This window comes from Lolium rigidum, chromosome 3 (genome assembly GCF_022539505.1).
Source record: "Lolium rigidum isolate FL_2022 chromosome 3, APGP_CSIRO_Lrig_0.1, whole genome shotgun sequence".
In the NCBI taxonomy this organism is placed as follows: domain Eukaryota; kingdom Viridiplantae; phylum Streptophyta; class Magnoliopsida; order Poales; family Poaceae; genus Lolium; species Lolium rigidum.
Genome location: NC_061510.1, coordinates 76636442 through 76656938, shown reverse-complemented (window position 1 = coordinate 76656938; position 20497 = coordinate 76636442). Strand labels below are relative to the sequence as shown.

Below are 20497 nucleotides of genomic sequence, written 5' to 3'. Positions count from 1 at the left end.
GCGAGGCCCAATCCGGTAGGATGATCCGATCATGCGGTGAAAACCCTAAATCGTCGTAGATCTCATTAGCTTTACCTTGATTAAGCAGGACCACCATATATTCGGACACCTCGTCCGAATCATGGGTGGATCGGCTCTTTGAGCCGATTCACAGGATAACTGAGAGCCGATCGAGGCTCGTATTTAATGTTTACGTGTGTGCCCTGCAGAAACTAAGCGAGGCATCATCCACACCTTCCCGACCAGGTATGGGTCAGGTGGCACGCCCTTGTGATAAACATCGGCGCGTGCGACCAGGAGGCTTTGCGGGCCGTCGCTCTGAGGGACTGGGGCCAGCCGCAGCCCTAGTTGTTCCCGGCTCTACGGTGTTGCCCGTCTCTGCCCGCCAGGGGGTTTCTGACGTCAACAGGAGCGTGTCTCTCTCCCATAAAGTGAATGCTAGGATCCATTTTATTCAAACAAAACAAAAAAAACAAAAACAAACCGACGCTCCAAGCAAAGTACATAAGATGTGGCCGAATAAAAATATAGTTTCAGGGGAGGAACCTGATAATGTTGTCGATGAAGAAGGGGATGCCTTGGGCATCCCCAAGCTTAGACGCTTGAGTCTTCTTAATATATGCAGGGGTGAACCACCGGGGCATCCCCAAGCTTAGAGCTTTCACTCTCCTTGATCATATTGCATCATACTCCTCTCTTGATCCTTGAAAACTTCCTCCACACCAAACTCGAAACAACTCATTAGAGGGTTAGTGCATAATAAAAATTCACATGTTCAGAGGTGACACAATCATTCTTAACACTTCTGGACATTGCATAAAGCTACTGGACATTAGTGGATCAAAGAAATTCATCCAACATAGCAAAAGAGGCAATGCGAAATAAAAGACAGAATCTGTCAAAACAGAACAGTCCGTAAAGATGGATTTTATTAGGCCACCAGACTTGCTCAAACGAAAATGCTCAAATTGAATGAAAGTTGCGTACATATCTGAGTATCATGCTCGTAAATTGGCGTAATTTTCTGAGCTACCTACAGGGTGATAGACCCAGATTCGTGACAGCAAAGAAATCTGGAACTGCGCAGTAATCCAAATCTAGTACTTACTTTTCTATCAAAGACTTTACTTGGCACAACAAAACTCAAAACTAAGATAAGGAGAGGTTGCTACAGTAGTAAACAACTTCCAAGACACAAATATAAAACACAAATACTGGAGTAAAAACATGGGTTGTCTCCCATAAGCGCTTTTCTTTAACGCCTTTCAGCTAGGCGCAGAAAGTGTAACTCAAGTATTATCGAAGGGTGGTGCACCTACAGCGGGGTTTGGAGTTTTCTCAACCATGCATAGTATATTAGATACATAAGTTTCAGCGTCTCCCTTTTCATTAGTCTTGGGCTTGCTACTCTCATCAAACAAATTTTCAGGGAACAAGCCAAGCATAGTTATGTTCTAGTGCATCATTCATAGCTAGGAGTTTACATGGTATTGGTGCTTTGATCTCCCCACCATCATTAACATTATTAGTGTACCTTATCCTATCCATATCCATTTTTTCAAGGAGACCAACAAAATTAGTATGAGAACCAAGCATATTAAATTTAGCGAAGACTTTTCTAGCCTCTCTTGCTAGACCACCAAATTCTCTAAGAAGGGTTTCTAAAACAAAATCTTTCTTTTCCCCCTCTTCCATATCACCAAGTGTAAGAAACATGTGTTGGATTATAGGATTGAGATTAACAAATTTAGTTTCCAACAGACGAACTAAAGCAGCAGCAGCAATTTCATAAGTGGGCGCAAGGTCTACCAAGTGTCTATCTTCGAAATCTTCAACGGTACTAACATGGGTGAAAAATTCTTCTATATTGTTCCTCCCAATTATAGACCCTTGTCCTACCGGTATGTTCTTTGCGGTAAAATCAAAAGGAAACATGATGAATCAAGTAAAGTAAATGCAAGTAAACTAATTTTTTTGTGTTTTTGATATAGCAAACAAGATAGCAAACAAAGTAAAGCTATCAACTAATTTTTTGTGTGTTTTGATATAAGTGCAGCAAACAAAGTAGTAAATAAAATAAAGCAAGACAAAAACAAAGTAAAGAGATTGAGAAGTGGAGACTCCCCTTGCAGCGTGTCTTGATCTCCCCGGCAACGGCGCCGGAAAATATGCTTGATGGCGTGTATTTCACACGTTCGTTGGGCAACCCCAAGAGGAAGGTATGATGCGCACAGCAGCAAGTTTTCCCTCGTAAAGAAACCAAGGTTTATCGAACCAGGAGGAGCCAAGAAGCACGTTGAAGGTTGATGGCGGCGGGATGTAGTGCGGCGCAACACCGAGATTCCGGCGCCAACGTGGAACCCGCACAACACAACCAAAGTACTTTGCCCCAACGAAACAGATGAGGTTGTCAATCTCACCGGCTTGCCGTAACAAAGGATTAACCGTATTGTGTGGAAGATGATTGTTTGCGAGAGAAAACAGTAAAAACAAGTATTGCAGCAGATTTGTATTTCAGTATTAAAGAATGGACCGGGGTCCACAGTTCACTAGAGGTGTCTCTCCCATAAGATAAAAGCATGTTGGGTGAACAAATTACAGTCGGGCAATTGACAAATAGAGAGAGCATAACAATGCACATACATGACATGATAAGTATAGTGAGATTTAATTGGGCATTACGACAAAGTACATAGACCGCCATCCAACCGCATCTATGCCTAAAAAGTCCACCTTCGAGGTTATCATCCGAACCCCTCCAGTATTAAGTTGCTAACAACGAGACAATTGCATTAAGTATGGTGCGTAATGTAATCAACAACTACATCCTCGGACATAGCGCCAATGTTTTATCCCTAGTGGCAACGAGCACAACACAACCTTAGAACTTTCGTCACCTGTCCCGGTGTCAATGCAGGCATGAACCCACTATCGAGCATAAGTACTCCCTCTTGGAGTTAAAAGTAAAAACTTGGCAGAGCCTCTACTAGTAACGGAGAGCATGCAAGATCATAAACAACACATGTATAATAACTTGATAATTAACATGACATGGTATTCTCTATCCATCGGATCCCGACAAACACAACATATAGTATTACAGATAGATGATCTTGATCATGTTAGGCAGCTCACAAGATCCAACAATGAAGCACAATGAGGAGAAGACAACCATCTAGCTACTGCTATGGACCCATAGTCCAGGGGTGAACTACTCACTCATCACTCCGGAGGCGACCATGGTGGTGTAGAGTCCTCCGGGAGATGAATCCCCTCTCCGGCAGGGTGCCGGAGGAGATCTCCAGAGTCCCCCGAGATGGGATCGGCGGTGTCTCAGTAAGGTTTTCCGTATCGTGGTTTTTCGCATCAGGGGTTTCGCGACGGAGGCTTTAAGTAGGCGGAAGGGCAGAGTCGGGGGCCAGACGAGGGGGGCACACCATAGGGCGGCGCGGGCCCCCCCGGGCCGCGCGGCCCCGTGGTTTGGCCACCTCGTGGCCCCACTTCGTGTGTTCTTCGGTCTTCGGAAGCTCCGTGGAAAAATAGGACCCCGGGTCTTCGTTTCGTCCAATTCCGAGAATATTTCGTTACTAGGATTTACGAAACCAAAAACAGCGAGAAAACAGGAACCGGCACTTCGGCATCTTGTTAATAGGTTAGTTCCGAAAAATGCACGAATATGACATAAAGTGTGCATAAAACATGTAGGTATCATCAATAATATGGCATAGAACATAAGAAATTATCGATACGTCGGAGACGTATCGGATACAGAGGAAGCCGCTCCACGCGATCGGCTCCGCCAAGACGGCAAGCGCTACGTCACGCAGGGAGAAGTGAAAAACATAAGGTATCAACGACTTCTCTCCGATCACCTCCTCAACAAGTATGTGAGTCGGTATGACCAACGCCGCGATACAACGACGATGATGAAGAAGATCGTCCGGCTAGGGACGACAGGAGACGTCGTCGGCATGATCGCAAGGAGGAGGAGCACGAGCGCCGCGCCAAGGAAAAGTTGGGGGAGCGAGTCGACGAGGATGAGGCACTCGGGACTGTCCCTTCTTCGGACACTCGCCGGGATTCGGGAATGAGCCGATTGCCCACAATCGGCAATTGCCCGTAATGCAACCGGAAGAAAAAGGAGGCAGCCAACGTGTCCGTATTCAAGCGCCTAGGGCCTCCCCCGCCACAAAGCAAACGCGCCGAGTCCCCTCGGTTGGAAGATCTCGAAGATTCGGAAGACGAGGGAGAAGAAGAAGACAGTACCACCGGCCAAGGTGGTGCCCTCGATGGACTCAGCCGTTCCCAAAAGCGCAGGGTTCAGCGATTGCGCGGCCTGGAGGAAGCCGAAAGGTTATACTTGCATACATTGAGGAAGGCAAGGCCTGATCACGCTCGCGAAAGTTCAGCGAACCTTGGATGAAGAGGGTCGTCCACGGAAAATGGAGTGGCGTCCCAAGCAAAGGAAAGCCGATGACGAAACATCGGCTGGCACAAACATGGTACTCGTCCTTCCGACAAAGCTTAGTGCTCCACGATTACACGATGCACTCAAGGTGGACGACAGCAAGCGCACCAACATGATAAATTCAGAAATTGGGCTGGTTTTATCTACCGGCCTGAACGAGTAGCAAGAGCAAATCAATGAGCAAACGTGGCGAGGCTGATCCTTGTGATCGGCCCCAAAAATTTATGGAAGGACATTACAAAACCTTCGTCGAACAAGCAACGTGGAGGCCGATTCCAGCAATCGGCCAAAATTATCCTCACCATCCATTCTGCTCAGGTTCAACATTTAATCCGACAGAGCCGATACCATCAAGTCCCTTGAAAGAATCGGCTCGGGGGGGCACCCAGGTGGATAAAACACGAGGATATTCAGTAGAAGCGTCATGCAAATGCCCAGCAGCCTAAAATATCCTTTGATGATGGTATTGAAGTATGGGGGCCGATACATAAATCGGCCGAAAAATTCGAAATTTTTTAAGAACAGCCGATGCAGCAGACATCGACTTAAGGATATAAAGCCGATGCATGGTCATCGACTCGAGAGGTATAACTGTTATAATGGAAGAACTCCTCAATGGAGCAGGAAGAGAGACTCTAATAGAAGAACTCCTCAATGGAGCAGGAAGTGGATCTTCTCTTCAAGGGTCTCCGGATTATCTATGCGAGTACTCGAGTCCGCTGTATCAGCTGGGGCAGTTTGAGGATCAATGCCAAGAACAGCATGGACATGCAGATCAGATTAAGGATGGGTTGCATCAAATCCGCCAAAGGAGGGAGCCGATCTGACCTGCAAGGCGCGAGAAGTGGACTGAAGAAGCTCGGGGGGCAGCTCGCCCTGAAGGTTCTCTGGCTTCGGAGAGCCGATTTTGTTGAAATCGGCTGACTCTGCATCATGACTTGAAAACCGATGGCGACATGTTTGGTTAGCCCACTGCTATGCTCGCCTTGATAGAGGCTCGGGGGGGCAACTGACTGCGCAGGTATTTTGTTCTTAAGAAGCCGATTGGGATTTCATCGGATGGCCCTCCATCATAACCTTTTTAAAAGGGGATTGGGCAGGTTTGAAGAGTATCATTGAATATCTGAAAACCCAGAGGTATCGACTTCAGCATCAAGTCGTTTCAGTAGTGGTTCTCGGGCTCTCGTAAGGGTGTTGACCTGCCTAGTTGCCCGCCAGAGCTCAAAGTCATCGGTTGGAAAAGGCAAAAGATAGATCGTGAAGGATTGATATGTTAATATCAGCTTTCGGGCATTGATCAAATTCACGATCGCTCCAGTGTCAAAGGGAGGAAGAATGGGTCATGAGAGACCGATGCGTTGTCATCGGCTCATTAAGCATTGGCTGAGTGACGATCGGCGGATCAGCATAAAGGGAAATCGGCTAATTTGGCATAAAGGAAATCGGCAAAATAAAATTGGGGAATTTCTTCATTGATAAACCAGATTTCTTACATAGAAGAGCTGATTGCTCTCAAAAGGGAGTACTAAGGGGATACATTGCCCCGTCTACTACTGCTAGTCCTATGCTAAAGGTCCTATCTACGGGCCGTCGCTGCCCTCGTCGTCACCCTCGCCGCCGCTGTCGGCGCTGCTCCCGGCGGGCTCGTCGTCGCTGCTGTAGCGGCCACCGGCGGGACCTTCGTTGTCCTCATCCTCCTCGTCGTCGTCGTCGTCGCTGTCGTAGTCACTGAGATTCCCTGGCCAGGGGCAGTGGCGCTTGGCCGGCGGCTCGTCGGAGGGGCTGTCGTCGTCGTCCTCCTCCTCCTCTTCCTCCTCCTTAGGAGGTGAAGTCATCCCAGGAGAAGCGATCGTCATCGCTCTCCTCCTCCGATTCCCCGTCGGCAAGGAAGCGGAGGTCGCTCTCCCCGTCCGTCGAGGACTTGTCGTCCTCGGACCAGATGGAGAAGTCATGGTCTGGCTCCTCCCCGGCCTCTATGGCGCGGCGGGTGTTGGCCGCATGGACCTCTTGTGGGTTCGGTTCTGGCGTCGGCTCGTGGGAGGAAGAGGACTCGAGGGAAAGTCCCGATGAGGCGGAGGAAGAAGAAGACATGGTGCGCAGAAGGGCTTTTGGAGTGCTAATGCGGAAAGGATGAGGAGAAGAACTGCTCGGTACGGTTGGATAAAAGAAGTGGGGATTTAATGTCCGAACGGTTTTCGAGGAAGTGGTGCCAAAAAACTGTCAAATCGTGCAGAGAAGTTGGGAAGGCAAGTTGTCATGATGGAAATACTGCGACGGTTCTGCTTCGCCACGACATGACCCCTCGGAGGAAAAACAGAGTGGTTTTGAAATTATCATTACCAAAACCAGGGGGGCATGTGTTATCACCAGATTTTGGCTAAATCGGGAGATGGGCCGCGATCAAGATGGGCTTGGAAGATTACACGTGGAAGATCTCTGAAGCGGCCTTGCACGAAGAATTTGGGCTAGATTGCCCGTGTATCTTTAATTATAGTAGATTGTATCGTAGATTAAAAGTTAGAGTTTGTCTCGTACACGGTGGGGATTATTCCCACGTTAGAAAGTCCGCTGGACTATAAATATGTATCTAGGGTTTATGGAATAAACAACAACCAACGTTCAACACAAACAAATCTCGGCGCATCGCGAACTCCTTCGTCTCGAGGGTTTCTCCGGTAAGCACCATGCTGCCTAGATCGCATCTTGCGATCTAGTCAGCACAAGCCTACCCACGTTGTTCATGCGTTGCTCGTCTCGAAGCCTTTTTGATGGCGAGCAACGTAGTTATCTTAGATGTGTTAGGGTTAGCATTGTTCTTCGTATCATATGCTGTCGTAGTGCGACCCTTATGCATCTAGCCGCCCTTACACCTATCTTAGGTGTAGGGGCGGCACCCCGCTTGATCATAGTTTAGTAGATCTGATCCGTTACGGTTGCTCCTTGTTCTACAAGGATTAGTTTAATATCCGCATTAGTTAGGCCCTACAAAGGGTTGGAGGATCCAGCGGCGTGTAGGGTGAAGTTTGCTAGCCCTAGAAAGGATGTTCCGGGGATCAACCTCGTGTTGGTTTTTAGGCCCTGTCTAGGATCGGCTTACGGTCACCGTGCGCGAGCGCGAGGCCCAATCGTGAGTAGGATGATCCAATTATGCGGTGAAAACCATAAATCGTCGTAGATCTCATTAGCTTTATCTTGATCAAGCAGGACCACCATATATTCGGACACCTTGTACGAATCATGGGTGGATCGGCTCTTTGAGCCGATTCACGGGATAACCCGAGAGCCGATCGAGGCTCGTATTTAATGTTTACGTGTATGCCATGCAGGAAACTAAGCGAGGCATCATCCAACACCTTCCCGACCAGGTATAGGTCAGGTGGCACGCCCTTGCGATAGCATCGGACGTGTGACCAGGAGGCTTTGCGGGCCGTCGCTCTGAGGGACTGGGGCCAGCCGCAGCCCTAGTTGTTCCCGGCTCTACTGTGTTGCCCGTCGCTGCCCACCAGTGGGTTTCTGACGTCAACACGAGGTCACCGTGCTCGACGGGCCGGCGTCGACTCAGGATACGATGCCGTCGTCCAACCCCTTCCCCTTCTTCTAATTTGCATGCACCACCGGTCTGTAATATGATCGCGCGCCCAGTACTTTGATCGATCGCCGCTACTCTGATCGCGACGAATCGGCGGGAACGATCTCTTTTGAATGCATCTACTTGAATTTTTGATTGGGGGCGGCGTTTGGGGGACGCGGCTGGGGAGCGACATCCCCCAAACGCGACACGAACGAAACACGTCCCCCAAACGCTCGATCCGGCGCGGTTTGGGGGACGCGACTGGAGATGCTCTCAGCTTAGCCAGAGAAAACCAAATCCAAATCTGGAAAGCGGTCCTTGCTAGCTACTCCTGGAGTTTTACCCCCAGCTAACTAGTACGTAGTACTACCAGAACCATTTGTGTACGTAGTAAACGCTGAGCGTGACTCGGAACTGCGCGTTGGCGTCTGTATGGTGCCTCTTCGTACAGTTCCCGTGCCGACACTTTGGCCTGAAGAACACAGTATTTTGCCGCGGATCAAATCTGTTGGAGCTTCGAACCGCGGCGCTCTGTTCTTCCAGTTCAACGGCCCTGCCGCTATGCTAGCTAGCGCAGAAAATCAAATTGGATGGACGAAGCTTGCTGTGTATTTATGGCAGGCAGGCAGGCAGCGATGAGCGAGCTGATGATCGATGGTGCGCGCTGCTGGAACGGCCATGCATGTCGTGGTGGCCATGTGGTCCGGCCCGGCCGCGATGGAACCGACCGCGTGTGAAGCCCCACGGCGCGCGCATGTCTGGGTCGTCTACTATCCGAACTGCATCAAACATCGCACGCGCGCACGGGTGTCGCGTGTCAAGAGTCACTGACAGGTCCATCGATCGGGTGCGGATTGTCGGTGCCGGCGCCGGCGTGGCCTGGGTGGTCGTCGCCGGCGAGCACCGCTGTACGTTATGGGCAGGTCGATCGGGTGTGGCGTAGCGTGGGATGGGGGGCACCGGCAGCGGCAGCACAGGCAAGCACAGCTCGGCGTCGGCTGTCGACGCGGTTGGGAGGCGTTAAATGCGTTGGGCTGGCGCCGGGTGGGTGTTGGTTGGGCGCGCCGAGCATAGCATACCAGTATACCACCACAGCACAGCCATCCTTCCCTGGCTGGCTGGCCTTCTCGTCGTCGCCACGCTTTCGCCCGCGCCGCTGCATGCGGTTGGCGCCGAAGGGGACGTACGGGGCCGACTCAGAGTTAATGGCGATTCGCGTCGCTTTTGCTTTTGCTGTGGGGAGGCCGTGCCGCCATGGCGCCGTGGAGGTGGGAACAGGAACGCTAGAGGAGGACGGAATTTATTGCTCCATCCGCTAGTGGTTCAGACTTCAGGTCAGAGTTCAGACGCCACCTCGGCTTCTTCTGTGCCCGTGCGAACGAGCGAGCTCCATCGATCCAAAAAGGTCTCCTTGTCCTCGCGCTCCGCCCCTATCCGATCGGCCAGGAGCTTCCGGCCACGTCCTTGGTTGCCTACGACGAGTCCAAAAACAACTTGTTTCCTTGTTTTGTTTTAAAGAGTTTTGCTTCGGTGTTCTCCTTGCAATCTTTGGATCCTCTGGAAGGCTAGTATTTTCCGATATCCTTTCGTGGGCTAATTTATCCTTTCACTTTAGGGGTGGTGTAACAGAAGGGCGGACACCGAAATGGGCCTCGGCCGCATATGCCAAAGCGATGTTAACTAGCATTGTTACCTTCTGCATCGCCTGCTCCATATGCCAACTGAGGTCCTCTCGAAGATTGATAGCATTAGAAGGGCTTTCGCATGGACGACTTGAGAGAAAGTCGCCAGACGGAAGTGCACTGTTAATTGAGATCAAGTAGAAGGGGTTTCGCATGGACGACTTGAGAGAAGGTCGCCAGACGGAAGTGCACTGTTAATTGAGATCAAGTACTTAAGCCTAACGACCACGGGGGACATGGAATCTCCAACCTCTCAAAATTTGTGTCGGCGTTGCGGTTGCGATGGCTAGGGAATGAGTGGGCGGAGGACCCTGAACCATGGGTGGGGGTTTGGGAACCCTTGCACCATGAAAGATCACGACCTCTTTGTGGCGGCTATGGTGGTCACCACTGGAAATGGGGGAGAATACACTCTTTTGGGAATGCGCTCGAATAAATGGAATGTGGCCAAAAGACATTGCTCCCGGAAAATAATAAAGATTGCAACAAGAAGAAAATCCACGGTGGGGAAAAGCTTTGGAAGATGAGTTTTGGGTGGCTAACATCAACACCTAGGATGGCCTCTCGAGCACATTGCATAATTCCAAACTACAAGTTCACTAACCATCACATGCCGGATGCGATTACATGGAAGTTGGGAAAAAGTGCAAGTTATTCGGCCTCTTCGGCATACAAAATGCAGTTTTTGGGTCATACTACCTCTCCATTGCCCTTGATGATTTGGAGAAAGTGGGCTCCTCCCAAATGGAAATCTTCACATGGCTTGTCCTCCAAACTTGTGTTTGGAAGGCAGATAGCACTACTAGTAAAAGGGCATTCAGTGGCGGACCATATTTACCCATCAGTGGCGCACTAGTGGTGCGCCACTGATATCACGCCACTGCTAACTCATAGTAGTGGCGCACTAGTGGTGCGCCAATACTACCCTGAGTACCAGTGGCGCACTGCTTGGTGCGCCATTGAAATGTCCAGCGGTGCGCCACTATTGATCCAGCGGGGTGCGCCACTGTTGGTCAGCTGCAGTGCGCCACTAGCCCACTACTGTCTACCCTTGGTGCGCCACTGATGCCAGTCGGGGTGCGCCACTGTCCAGCGAGGTGGTGCACCATTGCTGCATGTCGACGTGCGCCACTGCTGACTCCAGGACGTGCGCCATTGCTGACATGTGTGGTGCGCCACTGCTAGATTCGGAGGAGCTCACAGGGTAGTGTGCCACTGGGTCCAGACCATTGCGCCACTTCTATTTAGTGGCCGTGCGCCACTGATGGCACACTGGTGCACCACTGCTACTATTTCTATTTTCTTTTTTGTATTTCTGGCAGGCATTTATACAGGTTGTATAGCACAGTATAATAGCACAATACAGGATATATAACGCATATAAACAACAACACAGTATATCAATATATAGTTCTTCACATTAGCCTCCATGATTCACAAGATTTCAAATATTAGACAAGTTACGAGGTTGCAAAGTCACAAATGAGCTAGTGGTTACACAAGGTCGATCATCTAAACTACCATCACATAGAAGAGAGCTAGAGTCACTACTAACAATCCCGATGAAAGTGGTCTTCATCTGGTTCCTCCTCCGCTCCCTCCTCTCTCCCGCCAGATAGCGTGCGTATCTGTCTTCGGCCTCCGCTCTAGTGGTGTACCCTTTGTAGTTGTTACCGCTAAAACAGTAAACCTGTCTCTGACACTCCTCACAGTCGTTGTAGACTCTGGGAACCTTTCCCTTGTACACGACATACCACGTCATATCTGCATATATGCACAAGCCAATGAAACATTAGTGCACACTCATAGATGTTTACAACGAATAAGAGCAAACTCAAATAGGATCCAAGTAGTATGAACTAAATGGCATGCCTCATACATTGTTGGTCGGAACAAATATTAACATTTTGGGACGGAGTAAGTGAGACCAAGTAAGATGCACAAGAGATTGATATTTGCGTCATCGCACCAAGATCACTTACGCCTCCCCGGAGTGTAGTGATCGACCGAACATTCTAATCATCGGCATTTTGAAATACCAAAGCAAATGGAATGACAAGGGCCTCATACATTGTTGGTCGGAACAAATATTAACATTTAGGGAAGGCCTTAGTGAGACCAAGTAGGATGCACAAGAGATTTATATTTGTGCCATCGCACCTGGCTCACTAGCGCCTCCCCCAAGTGTAGTGACCACAAAATTTAATCATCGGCACTAAAATGGAAGAAAGGCTGCAATTCAGAAGTGCCAACTCAAATAAGAGATAAGTAGCTAGTATGAACTAAATGGAATGCCTCATACTTTGTTGGTCGAAAAAAATATTAACATTCAGGGATGGGGTCAGCGAAGCCAAGTAGGATGCACAAGAGATTGATATTTGTGCCATCACACTAGGTTCACTGGCCCCACCCCAGAGTGTACAAGTGACCAAACATTCTAATCATCGGCCAATGCAATTAAGAAGTGCCAACTCAAATAAGAGACAAATAGCTAGTATGAACTAAATGGAATGCCTCATACATTGTTGATCGAAACAAATATTAACATTTAGGGAAGGCGTAAGTGAAACCAAGTAGGATGCACAAGATATTGATATTTGTGTCATCGCACCAGGTTCACTTGCGCCTCCCCCAAGTGTACAGGTGACCGAACATTCTAATCATCGGCATTCTGAAATAGCAAAGCAAATGGAATGACGAGGGCCTCATACATTGTTGGTCGAAACAAATATTCACATTCAGGGACGGTGTAAGCGAGGCCGGTAGGATGCACAAGAGATTGATATTTGTGCCATCACACCAGGCTCGCTTGCGCCGCCCCCAAAGTGTAGTGACCGAACATTATAATCATCGGCACTCTCTCGAAGAAATACCCAAAATAAACGAGGAACACCAAGTAGATAGCATATATATATAAGTTCACAAATGAAGCCGAACTGGTAATTAATAGCATCGATTACATATAAGTTCAACGATCGTCGAAACTAATTAAACAAACATGCAAGTAAAGTACTGGATAAAGTTTATTACAACACAAGCTCGTCGATAGCTAGCACATCAAGACTTTCTACTCGCATAAAGGGACGACGGAGCGTGGATAAAACCGCCACCTTTCTTCAAGCACATTCATGACCGGTAGTCGTCACCCTGCATTTGGAGCATTGTGTCTATGTCACTGTTTGATGGCTGATAGCCGGCATAGAACTCCCCCGAGCTTCTAATGACATCTTGAAAGATGATTTCACAAAACTCTACTTGGATGCGAAAGAAATCTTGCTTGAGGCTGTCGTCCCGGATCCGCGACAAGCGTGTGCCCCAGTCTCTGAGATGGTCAGGTAGCGTAAGCTGCTGGTCCCGTATGAACGCCTTCATGTGGTGGAGGGCGTAGTAGGCATCCTTCTTACTGGAAGGCGGCTTCTTGACGCAGGGGAACTTTGTTATGTGCTTGAACACGTGCTTCCCGAACCTAGGATTTAGCCTATCCATGAGGCTTTTAGCTTTGACGTAGCCATTGAGAGCATCATCAAGTACAGCCTTGACATTCGTGTAGTCCGTGCTTGACTTAATGTCCGCATCGAAGTATGTGGCCATGAAATATTTCGGGGTTATGGAGATGAGTGTGCAGGTATTGTCTCTGCGTAGAACACATAATGTTTAAGAACAGGACGATTGAAATCTAAAAAAAATTACGTGTTAAGACCGGTGAGGGGATGACTTACTCGGGAAATACAGGCAGGAGGATGTTATACTTCTTCTGGTTCACTAGAAAGAAGCGTTTAAGGTATTCACTCGCGACTGCCCGGTCCCCTTCTTGTACCAAGTGACGCCGCACTCCGGACATATGGTAGACTCCGCAGTGGCGCACCACCCACTCAGTGCGCCATAGGTAGGCAAGGAGCTACTACTAGGTTTGGGAAGGAGCTAGGCTCCTGTCGGCATTTAGTGATGGTCCACCACTTTCTGGTGCGCCACTGCTAAGTAGTAGTGGCGCACGACCTTCATGGTGCGCCACTATCTCCTATCTTACAGCTAGGCCTTTTCCTAGTAGTGTAGACTGAAACAAGGGGGAGGAGAGGTAGCCAAATTTTGTGGCCATTGCAAGTTGCGTATTTGGGAAAACTTGAAAGGTTGGTGTCGGCCCATTGACATTCAACCGCATCAATGGACCGTGATCCCAGCCGTTAAAGGTTGGCCAAGAGATGTGATCCAAAAGGAGGAAAGCCATGTCATCTCTTGCAATGCTTGTTTCTTGGAAAAATAAATGCTAGAGTTTTTTGGAACAAAGCTTCAACCAGTGAAGATCAAGTGAGAGGTGGGATGTGGAGCCTCGCCGGGGAAAAAACGCTTAGTAAAATTAAGCCGCGAGAGTATACGTTGTATCTATTGGATCTTGGCATTGCGCCAAGACTAGTAAGCAATTAAAATGGTATGTCTTTTGGCTTGTTTCAAAAAAAGAAGTTTACTTGCTGGCCTCCTTTTGCTATTTTGGCTTGTAAAAGTTTTGAACTCTACTACCAAATGAAAGATTTCTTTCTTTCTCCTTATTTTATCCGAATCTCAGAGCAAAACAGACGTAACTAAAACACACACATGGGTAAGTACAAAAGTATTTAGCCTAAATGAAATCAGCAAAACTCCCCTTGTTTCAAAAATAAATCAGCAAAACTCCTGCGAAACACAGCAGAACCGTTGACCTAGTTCATGACATACTCCTCCCGATGTCCAGACTCGAGGCAGAGGACGTTGTCATCTCATATTCTCATGCATTCACTTTGCATCGCAGACTGACAGTACATGTATTCGAACGGGAATAATATTGGGCCAATAATCATTTACCGCCTAAAATTCAGGCAGATTTCCTCAGCAGTCGACGTGCCGTGTCTGGTGCAGTGCAGCGCACTGCAGCATGCTAATGACCTGAGAGCCAATTTTGTTTGTGCATTTTGTGCCGCATTTGTGCCAAAGAAAATATGAAAGTGGAGCATTTGGTGCACATGAGCACCAGTGCTCTCAGTTTTTTAAATATTAAAAAAGTTATGTAACTATGTTTTAAAAAATCATCATATTTATTTCATGAATACACATATATGTTCCGAATGCTCGTGAGAAATTTCGCTAGAAGTTGCATCGTATTTTGAGCTACAGAAAAAAAAACAAATTCGTGGGTACGTATAGGGATGTATATTTGTCAGAAATTTGTCTTTTTTGTATAGCTCAAAATATAATATATTTTTCTCTAAAATTTTTACCGTATCTTCGGAATGTTTATATATATGTAGGTATTTAATTTCAATTTTTTTGGAATTGAAATAATATAATTTTATAGCACCAGGAGAACTGGTGCTCATGTGCTAAAGACACTTTTCGCATCTTTCTGAACTACTAGACGCTGCTCAATCGAAAAATGAGAAGCAGAAGCAACAACTAGATGGTGCACTACTAGACGACTGCTGCGCCTAATGTCCCCAACCAACTGTGACGTCTTTTTTCTACTTCTGCTACTAAAAAAAAACATGTCTAAGCATTCTATAAGAATCTCTAAACATAAGCAAGAAGCCAAGTTGTGAAACGTGTTCTAACTTAGGTAGCTAGCTTCTCGCCACAAATTCTGCTTGGCATATACTAGAGAACATAGATCATCTGTCTTCTCACATGCAAAATACATGAGCAAGACATCCGATCCCTTTGCCCTTGTCTGGGGAACTTTCTCGCTGGTAGCATGAAACCGAAGCGGCTTGTTTCCTTTTGAAAGCAAAGCAGAGCAGCACGAAGCGCTGACAAGGGAAGAAACAGCTTGCTACACGCTTTCGGAACAAACTTTGCTTAGTAAGAACTATATGCGCACAAGTCTAATTCCATTATGACCACCCTATCTGTGATTAACTATACAAAAAGTCAACGACATCTCTATCTCTAAATTCTGTTCCTAAATTCAGTTATCTGACAAGTTCGGTTGAACCAGTAGGAAATTTGCTGCTTCATGCCAGCGGTCAATCGAGAAATTGAGAGGATATTTCTATCAGAATTTTAAAATGTCGAACAAGCATCAGACCTTTGTATTGTTCAACTATTTGCAACGATATTAGACTTCATATGCTTAGGGAATGAATTAGCGTGTTGCTTAACTGGTTTGTCAACGTGGTATTATCTACGTATGACCAGTCAAAATGTTGTCATGCGACATTCATAGGAAATAAACATAGGAGTAATAGACTAATTAGGTGACTTGGTTCTAAATAGTGGCGATGGGTTGTATCATACAAGTGTTTATAATAGAAAGGGCTCCTCTCGGCTTTCCTGTTAAATACAACCGCAAACTATCACTGTCGATTATATTTCAAAGGAAATGGCGAACACATGGAAATATAGTGACTTCTAAACAACTGAACCAGATGCAATAAGCCAGTTCAACAAGTACCAATGTGTCAGGGGAACAGGAAAAGGGGATAATTCTCATCAATGGAAAAGATGATAGTACAGATCAGCACTATAATTATTGATATGCACATAACTACGTAACAGGACAAACCTCCAGACAGGGACGCAATCTTGGTAGGCATTTATGTTTGAGCAATCGTGGAAAAACAGTAGAGTTTGTATAGTAATAACTGGAATACATGGATACCAGTTTCCAGGGAATACATGGATTAAGTAAAAAAAAAAATTTATTCCTCGTAATAGAGTCAGTGTTAACTCCACAGATCATAGGTGTTACGAAGATTGAGCATATAGACGTGAATGTATTTAACTGGAAGTTGCTGTTCAACCAGCAGTCAGTTATTATATGTATAACTTGTATAATAACTGTCCTAATCTAGCTAACTCCTTCAAACACGCGACCTTAGGATGAGATCTGTTGACATGTTTGTTCGCATATCAATTGTTATGCGTGTATAGAATGAGTTTGCACTTCTGTCTAATAATTGCAGATTTTTGTCTGAGGGGAATGGTTCATCATATATGCACGCCGTCTACTGTCTAGAAACCACGGAAGACGTTGCACAAATGACAAGCTCATAGGTACACATCAGGGCATGAATGAAGAAACTGAGATGATGATTTGATTCTTTCCAGAATTCTCTGAAAGAGATAACTCTATTGTTTCTTTCCAGAACAGATTATATCCTCCAGAGTTGAAAGAAGAAAAATGGCGAGAAAATAGCTGGCATATAAAGCATCACAGATTCATATCACCAGGTGAAGTACTGCTACATGGATTGAAATGTCTGAAGACATCTGATACAAGTGGGCATGTGACTTTTTTAGACATGAACCATTGATTCCTAAAACCTGTTGCCTTATGTTACTACTGATCTTTATGTTCATGAGCAAAAATTCTATAAACTAGTGCTTTGTTTCAAGAATGCAAACATGGTCATCTGTGAAATCTACTCTTTCTTTCAAGAAACACCCACAATAGGGACTATGCATGACAAGACTCTACAAAAGATGGCACAAAAATACTTTCATATGACATAAATACAAAATCCATGGTACATGGAAAGTTTGGGATGAGATGGAGCAATAGACATATGCTAAAGAGAAGGGTAGAGAAGTACAGTGTGTAATGAACTCTATGTGGAGGTCGTGTCAGGTTCACCAGCACCGCCGTTTTTCTTTTTGAAGTACTCTTCAGCACGTGCTTGGTTCTTCACGTAAGCTGCTGGTAGCCATTTCTTCCGCTTGGGCAACACTGTTAAAGTACAGCCAGCTGCCTCGAGTTTCTCCTTGGCCGAGGAGGAGAATGCCCCAGCCTTGATGTTCAACTTGACTGATACATCACCATCTCCTAAGATCTGCATATTTGTAAAGAGAACATTAACATAAGTCATACAGACCATAAAGAAATGGCATTCACAAATCAGAAGTAGCAGATGAAGTCCGTTTTGGTGCAGAATATCAAATGTTCTCTTATTTCTGAAACTGATTATTTGAAGGAAAACTGCAAGGGAAGCCAATGGCAGAGGCTCACTCTGAAGCTGGTTTTTATAAGCAATGGTTACTAAAAGCATGTTAATGGTTCCCGCAAAAAAAAGGCATGTTAATGGGATGTCCGATTGATACAGCACATTTGAATCCAATAGGACTTCACTACATGGCGCTAGAATAAACGGGGTTTTTCAACCAGAAGTGCAAGTTGGCTCACTGGTTATCTGCTGAAATCAGAAAAGTGGGAGTAGCCATTTGGGTGCTAGTGAACGCAATTTATGGCAACATATATGGTGTGCCAATGTGCTGCGAAGCAAAGTAAGAATTTTCGGATGGCAAGTGTGTATTGACGCACTAGCAACCAAGAAAAACAAATGACAGCAAACATTGGAAAATTCTGGTACTTGTGACATTTGTGAGCTGGCATAAAAGTATAGCTCCCACACGACTGTCATGTGCATTAAGGCTGGAGCTCAGGGACATAATTTGCATCGGCACTGGAGTACCCCGGCAGAACATACGTACAGATATACAGGACCTTCCTGGTTTACTTTGTCACTAGATTTTTAAACATCTAAATAGCAAAGAAACTCGAGCTTTAGTGTTTCTTCTGATCTGGAAAACCTCACACCATAATGACATTATTCATTTTAAAGGAGATTCTACTGTCCATGGCTCGGCTCAACTTCTAATGGACTAGGCCCACTCCATAAAACATGGGTACTCTAAATCTGAAGATGTGAAAGGAAAATGACCCATGTTTTCTCCTGGCTTGCTTGATGTTGAGAAGATGTATCAGCATACTAATATCAATTCTAACTCATGGATGTGGTGGCCTGGTGGTAGGCAAAAATCAATTTGGATACAGTATCAAGAGGTAATGGGAGGTGCTTCAGTTGGAGTTAATAAATTATACAGGTGCAGTTGTCCTAGCTGTCTAAAAAAATATCGATACATGTTCATCTGCAGAAGCTCATGCTTGTTTCGAAGGAACTTCTCTGGTTAATCATACCGCTCAACCGGTCATTCTCAAATCTGATTCTTTTTTGGCAGCTAACACCCTCAACAACCCGACTACAGATAAAACAAGTTGGAGTATGATGAACAACGATGATAATAAGGTTGCTCATGAGTTCACACGACTTGCGAGAAGAAGCGGCAAGTGTGGTATTTTTGGATAATCATGTCCCTACTAGTATTTGTTTACTTTGTGTGCATGATTATACAAACTCGGTTATTGATACATCAATTTCTCTTTTCCCTAAAAAAGTGCAACATATGTACTAACAAGTAAACTAGTGAGAACAACAAAAGTTAAGATGGAAGGACTGCCATCTGCCGAACATCAACTGTTGCCAGCAGGAGAACACATATCGTAAGGATAGCGCCCAATGTTACAAATTTAATATAGACAACTGTTCTAGGTCCAGTCTGATATTGTTGTGCTTCGTTAAGGAATCTAGCTAAGTTAGGGTAATATTTACTATTCCCAGTAAGGTTTTCAAGTTGCATGTCAAGAAAAGATGATGTCAACTATCCGTTGAGTCTAAAACTAGAAACAAAATATGATTGCTTAAAGCCAGCACGATGTCAAATTACGCCTTGCACATAAAACCTTATCTTATCTGTGTCACGCAGCTCGGATACAGAACCATTACATAGGGCCAGAAGTTAAGCTAAACACTCAAATGCAAGGACACTCGGGATTCAGTAAAATAATCAGGTAACTATCATAGGTTGTACCTTCAGTGGAAGCTTTCTTTCTCTGCCAGATGGGTTGATCAAACCCTTGGATTTCAATGACTCCAACGAGATCTCCTCACCGTCCTTGAACCCACCCTGCGCGATGTCTCTCAAATTGAACGGCACGTACTTTGGCAACCCAATGTGCATTCCTGAAAACGCATGGTATAACTAGCATCAGGCTGCTTCCTTCCCAATATAATTGGGCACCTTGTATGAACAATGTAGGATGCAGAGGACCATAGAGCTCAGTGGCGATGCTTTAGGTTGCAACGACTCACCGCCGGCGATTCCGCGGAGCTTAGGCAGACGGCGGTAGAGCGGCATTTGCCCGCCCTCGAATCCTCTGCGGACGCCGGGTCCCGAGCGCGACTTCTGGCCGCGCATACCGAACCCGCAGCTGGCGCCCTGCCCCGCCGAGATACCACGGCCCTTCCGCTTCGGCTTCCGCCGCGACCCCTTCTGCGGGCTCAGGTTGTCGAGGGCGAACTTCTCCACGGGCGCCGCCTCGGCCGCAGCCGCGGCGGTGCACACGACGGTGACGCGCGCGCGGAGGGGGAGGGCCCGCCGGCCGGTGAGGGAGCGGGGAATGGCGGCGAAGTGGGAGGAGGAGGACGTGGTGGAGGCCGGGAGGTGGAGGAAGGCGGCGCCGGGAGCGAGGGTGAGCAGGGTGATGGACGCCATGGCGGTGGAGCGGGGAGAGGGCCGCGCTTGTGCGCAGCTCGCGAGTGTGGATAGAGAATATAGAAGGGGAGCGGGATTTGGGAGGGAGATAAGATGGAAGATAGGGCTATTCCGGAGTGTGTTTTGGGTCGCTTTTCTTATTTGAATGGTTTAAAAGGGTTTTGTTGTCAAAATAAAGAAGACAGGCCCATATGCAACTGAAGCACCCAGTTGCAGCAGAGCCCAGCGATTTGCATGTTTACCTGCAGAAATTCAGATAAAGAAATATCTTCCTATGAAAAAAAAATATTGACGAAAAAAAAACATACATGCTAAAAGATATGGCGATAGTTTTCTGGTATATAAAAAGAGCTGATTCACAGCTCACGAGAGGGGGTAGCAATAGCTCTGGAATTTACATCACTGGCCACTGACAGTAAA

At 46.7% G+C, this 20497-nt stretch overlaps 1 protein-coding gene across 1 annotated transcript; it reads right to left on the bottom strand.

Annotated features, from left to right (window-relative positions):
- Positions 1-17171: 17171 nt before the first annotated feature.
- LOC124701827 (50S ribosomal protein L15, chloroplastic-like) lies at positions 17172-20127 on the bottom strand. The gene is made up of 3 exons (XM_047233920.1): positions 19675-20127; positions 19394-19545; positions 17172-17517 (listed from the first exon to the last, which is right to left on the bottom strand). Exons 1-3 carry the CDS (start codon positions 20075-20077, stop codon positions 17296-17298), a joined length of 777 nt encoding a protein of 258 aa, XP_047089876.1. The 5' UTR covers positions 20078-20127; the 3' UTR covers positions 17172-17295.
- Between the last annotated feature and the right edge of the window lie 370 nt (positions 20128-20497).

What these genes read in the sequence shown, in the direction of transcription:
- LOC124701827 (XM_047233920.1), bottom strand. Translation starts at nt 20,077, where the DNA reads ATGGCGTCCATCACCCTGCTCACCCTCGCTCCCGGCGCCGCCTTCCTC. An exon ending in GCTCCGCGGAATCGCCGGCG is followed by an intron (nt 19,546 to 19,674) that starts GTGAGTCGTTGC and finishes ATGCGTTTTCAG; the next exon opens with GAATGCACATTGGGTTGCCA. An exon ending in AAAGAAAGCTTCCACTGAAG is followed by an intron (nt 17,518 to 19,393) that starts GTACAACCTATG and finishes ACAAATATGCAG; the next exon opens with ATCTTAGGAGATGGTGATGT.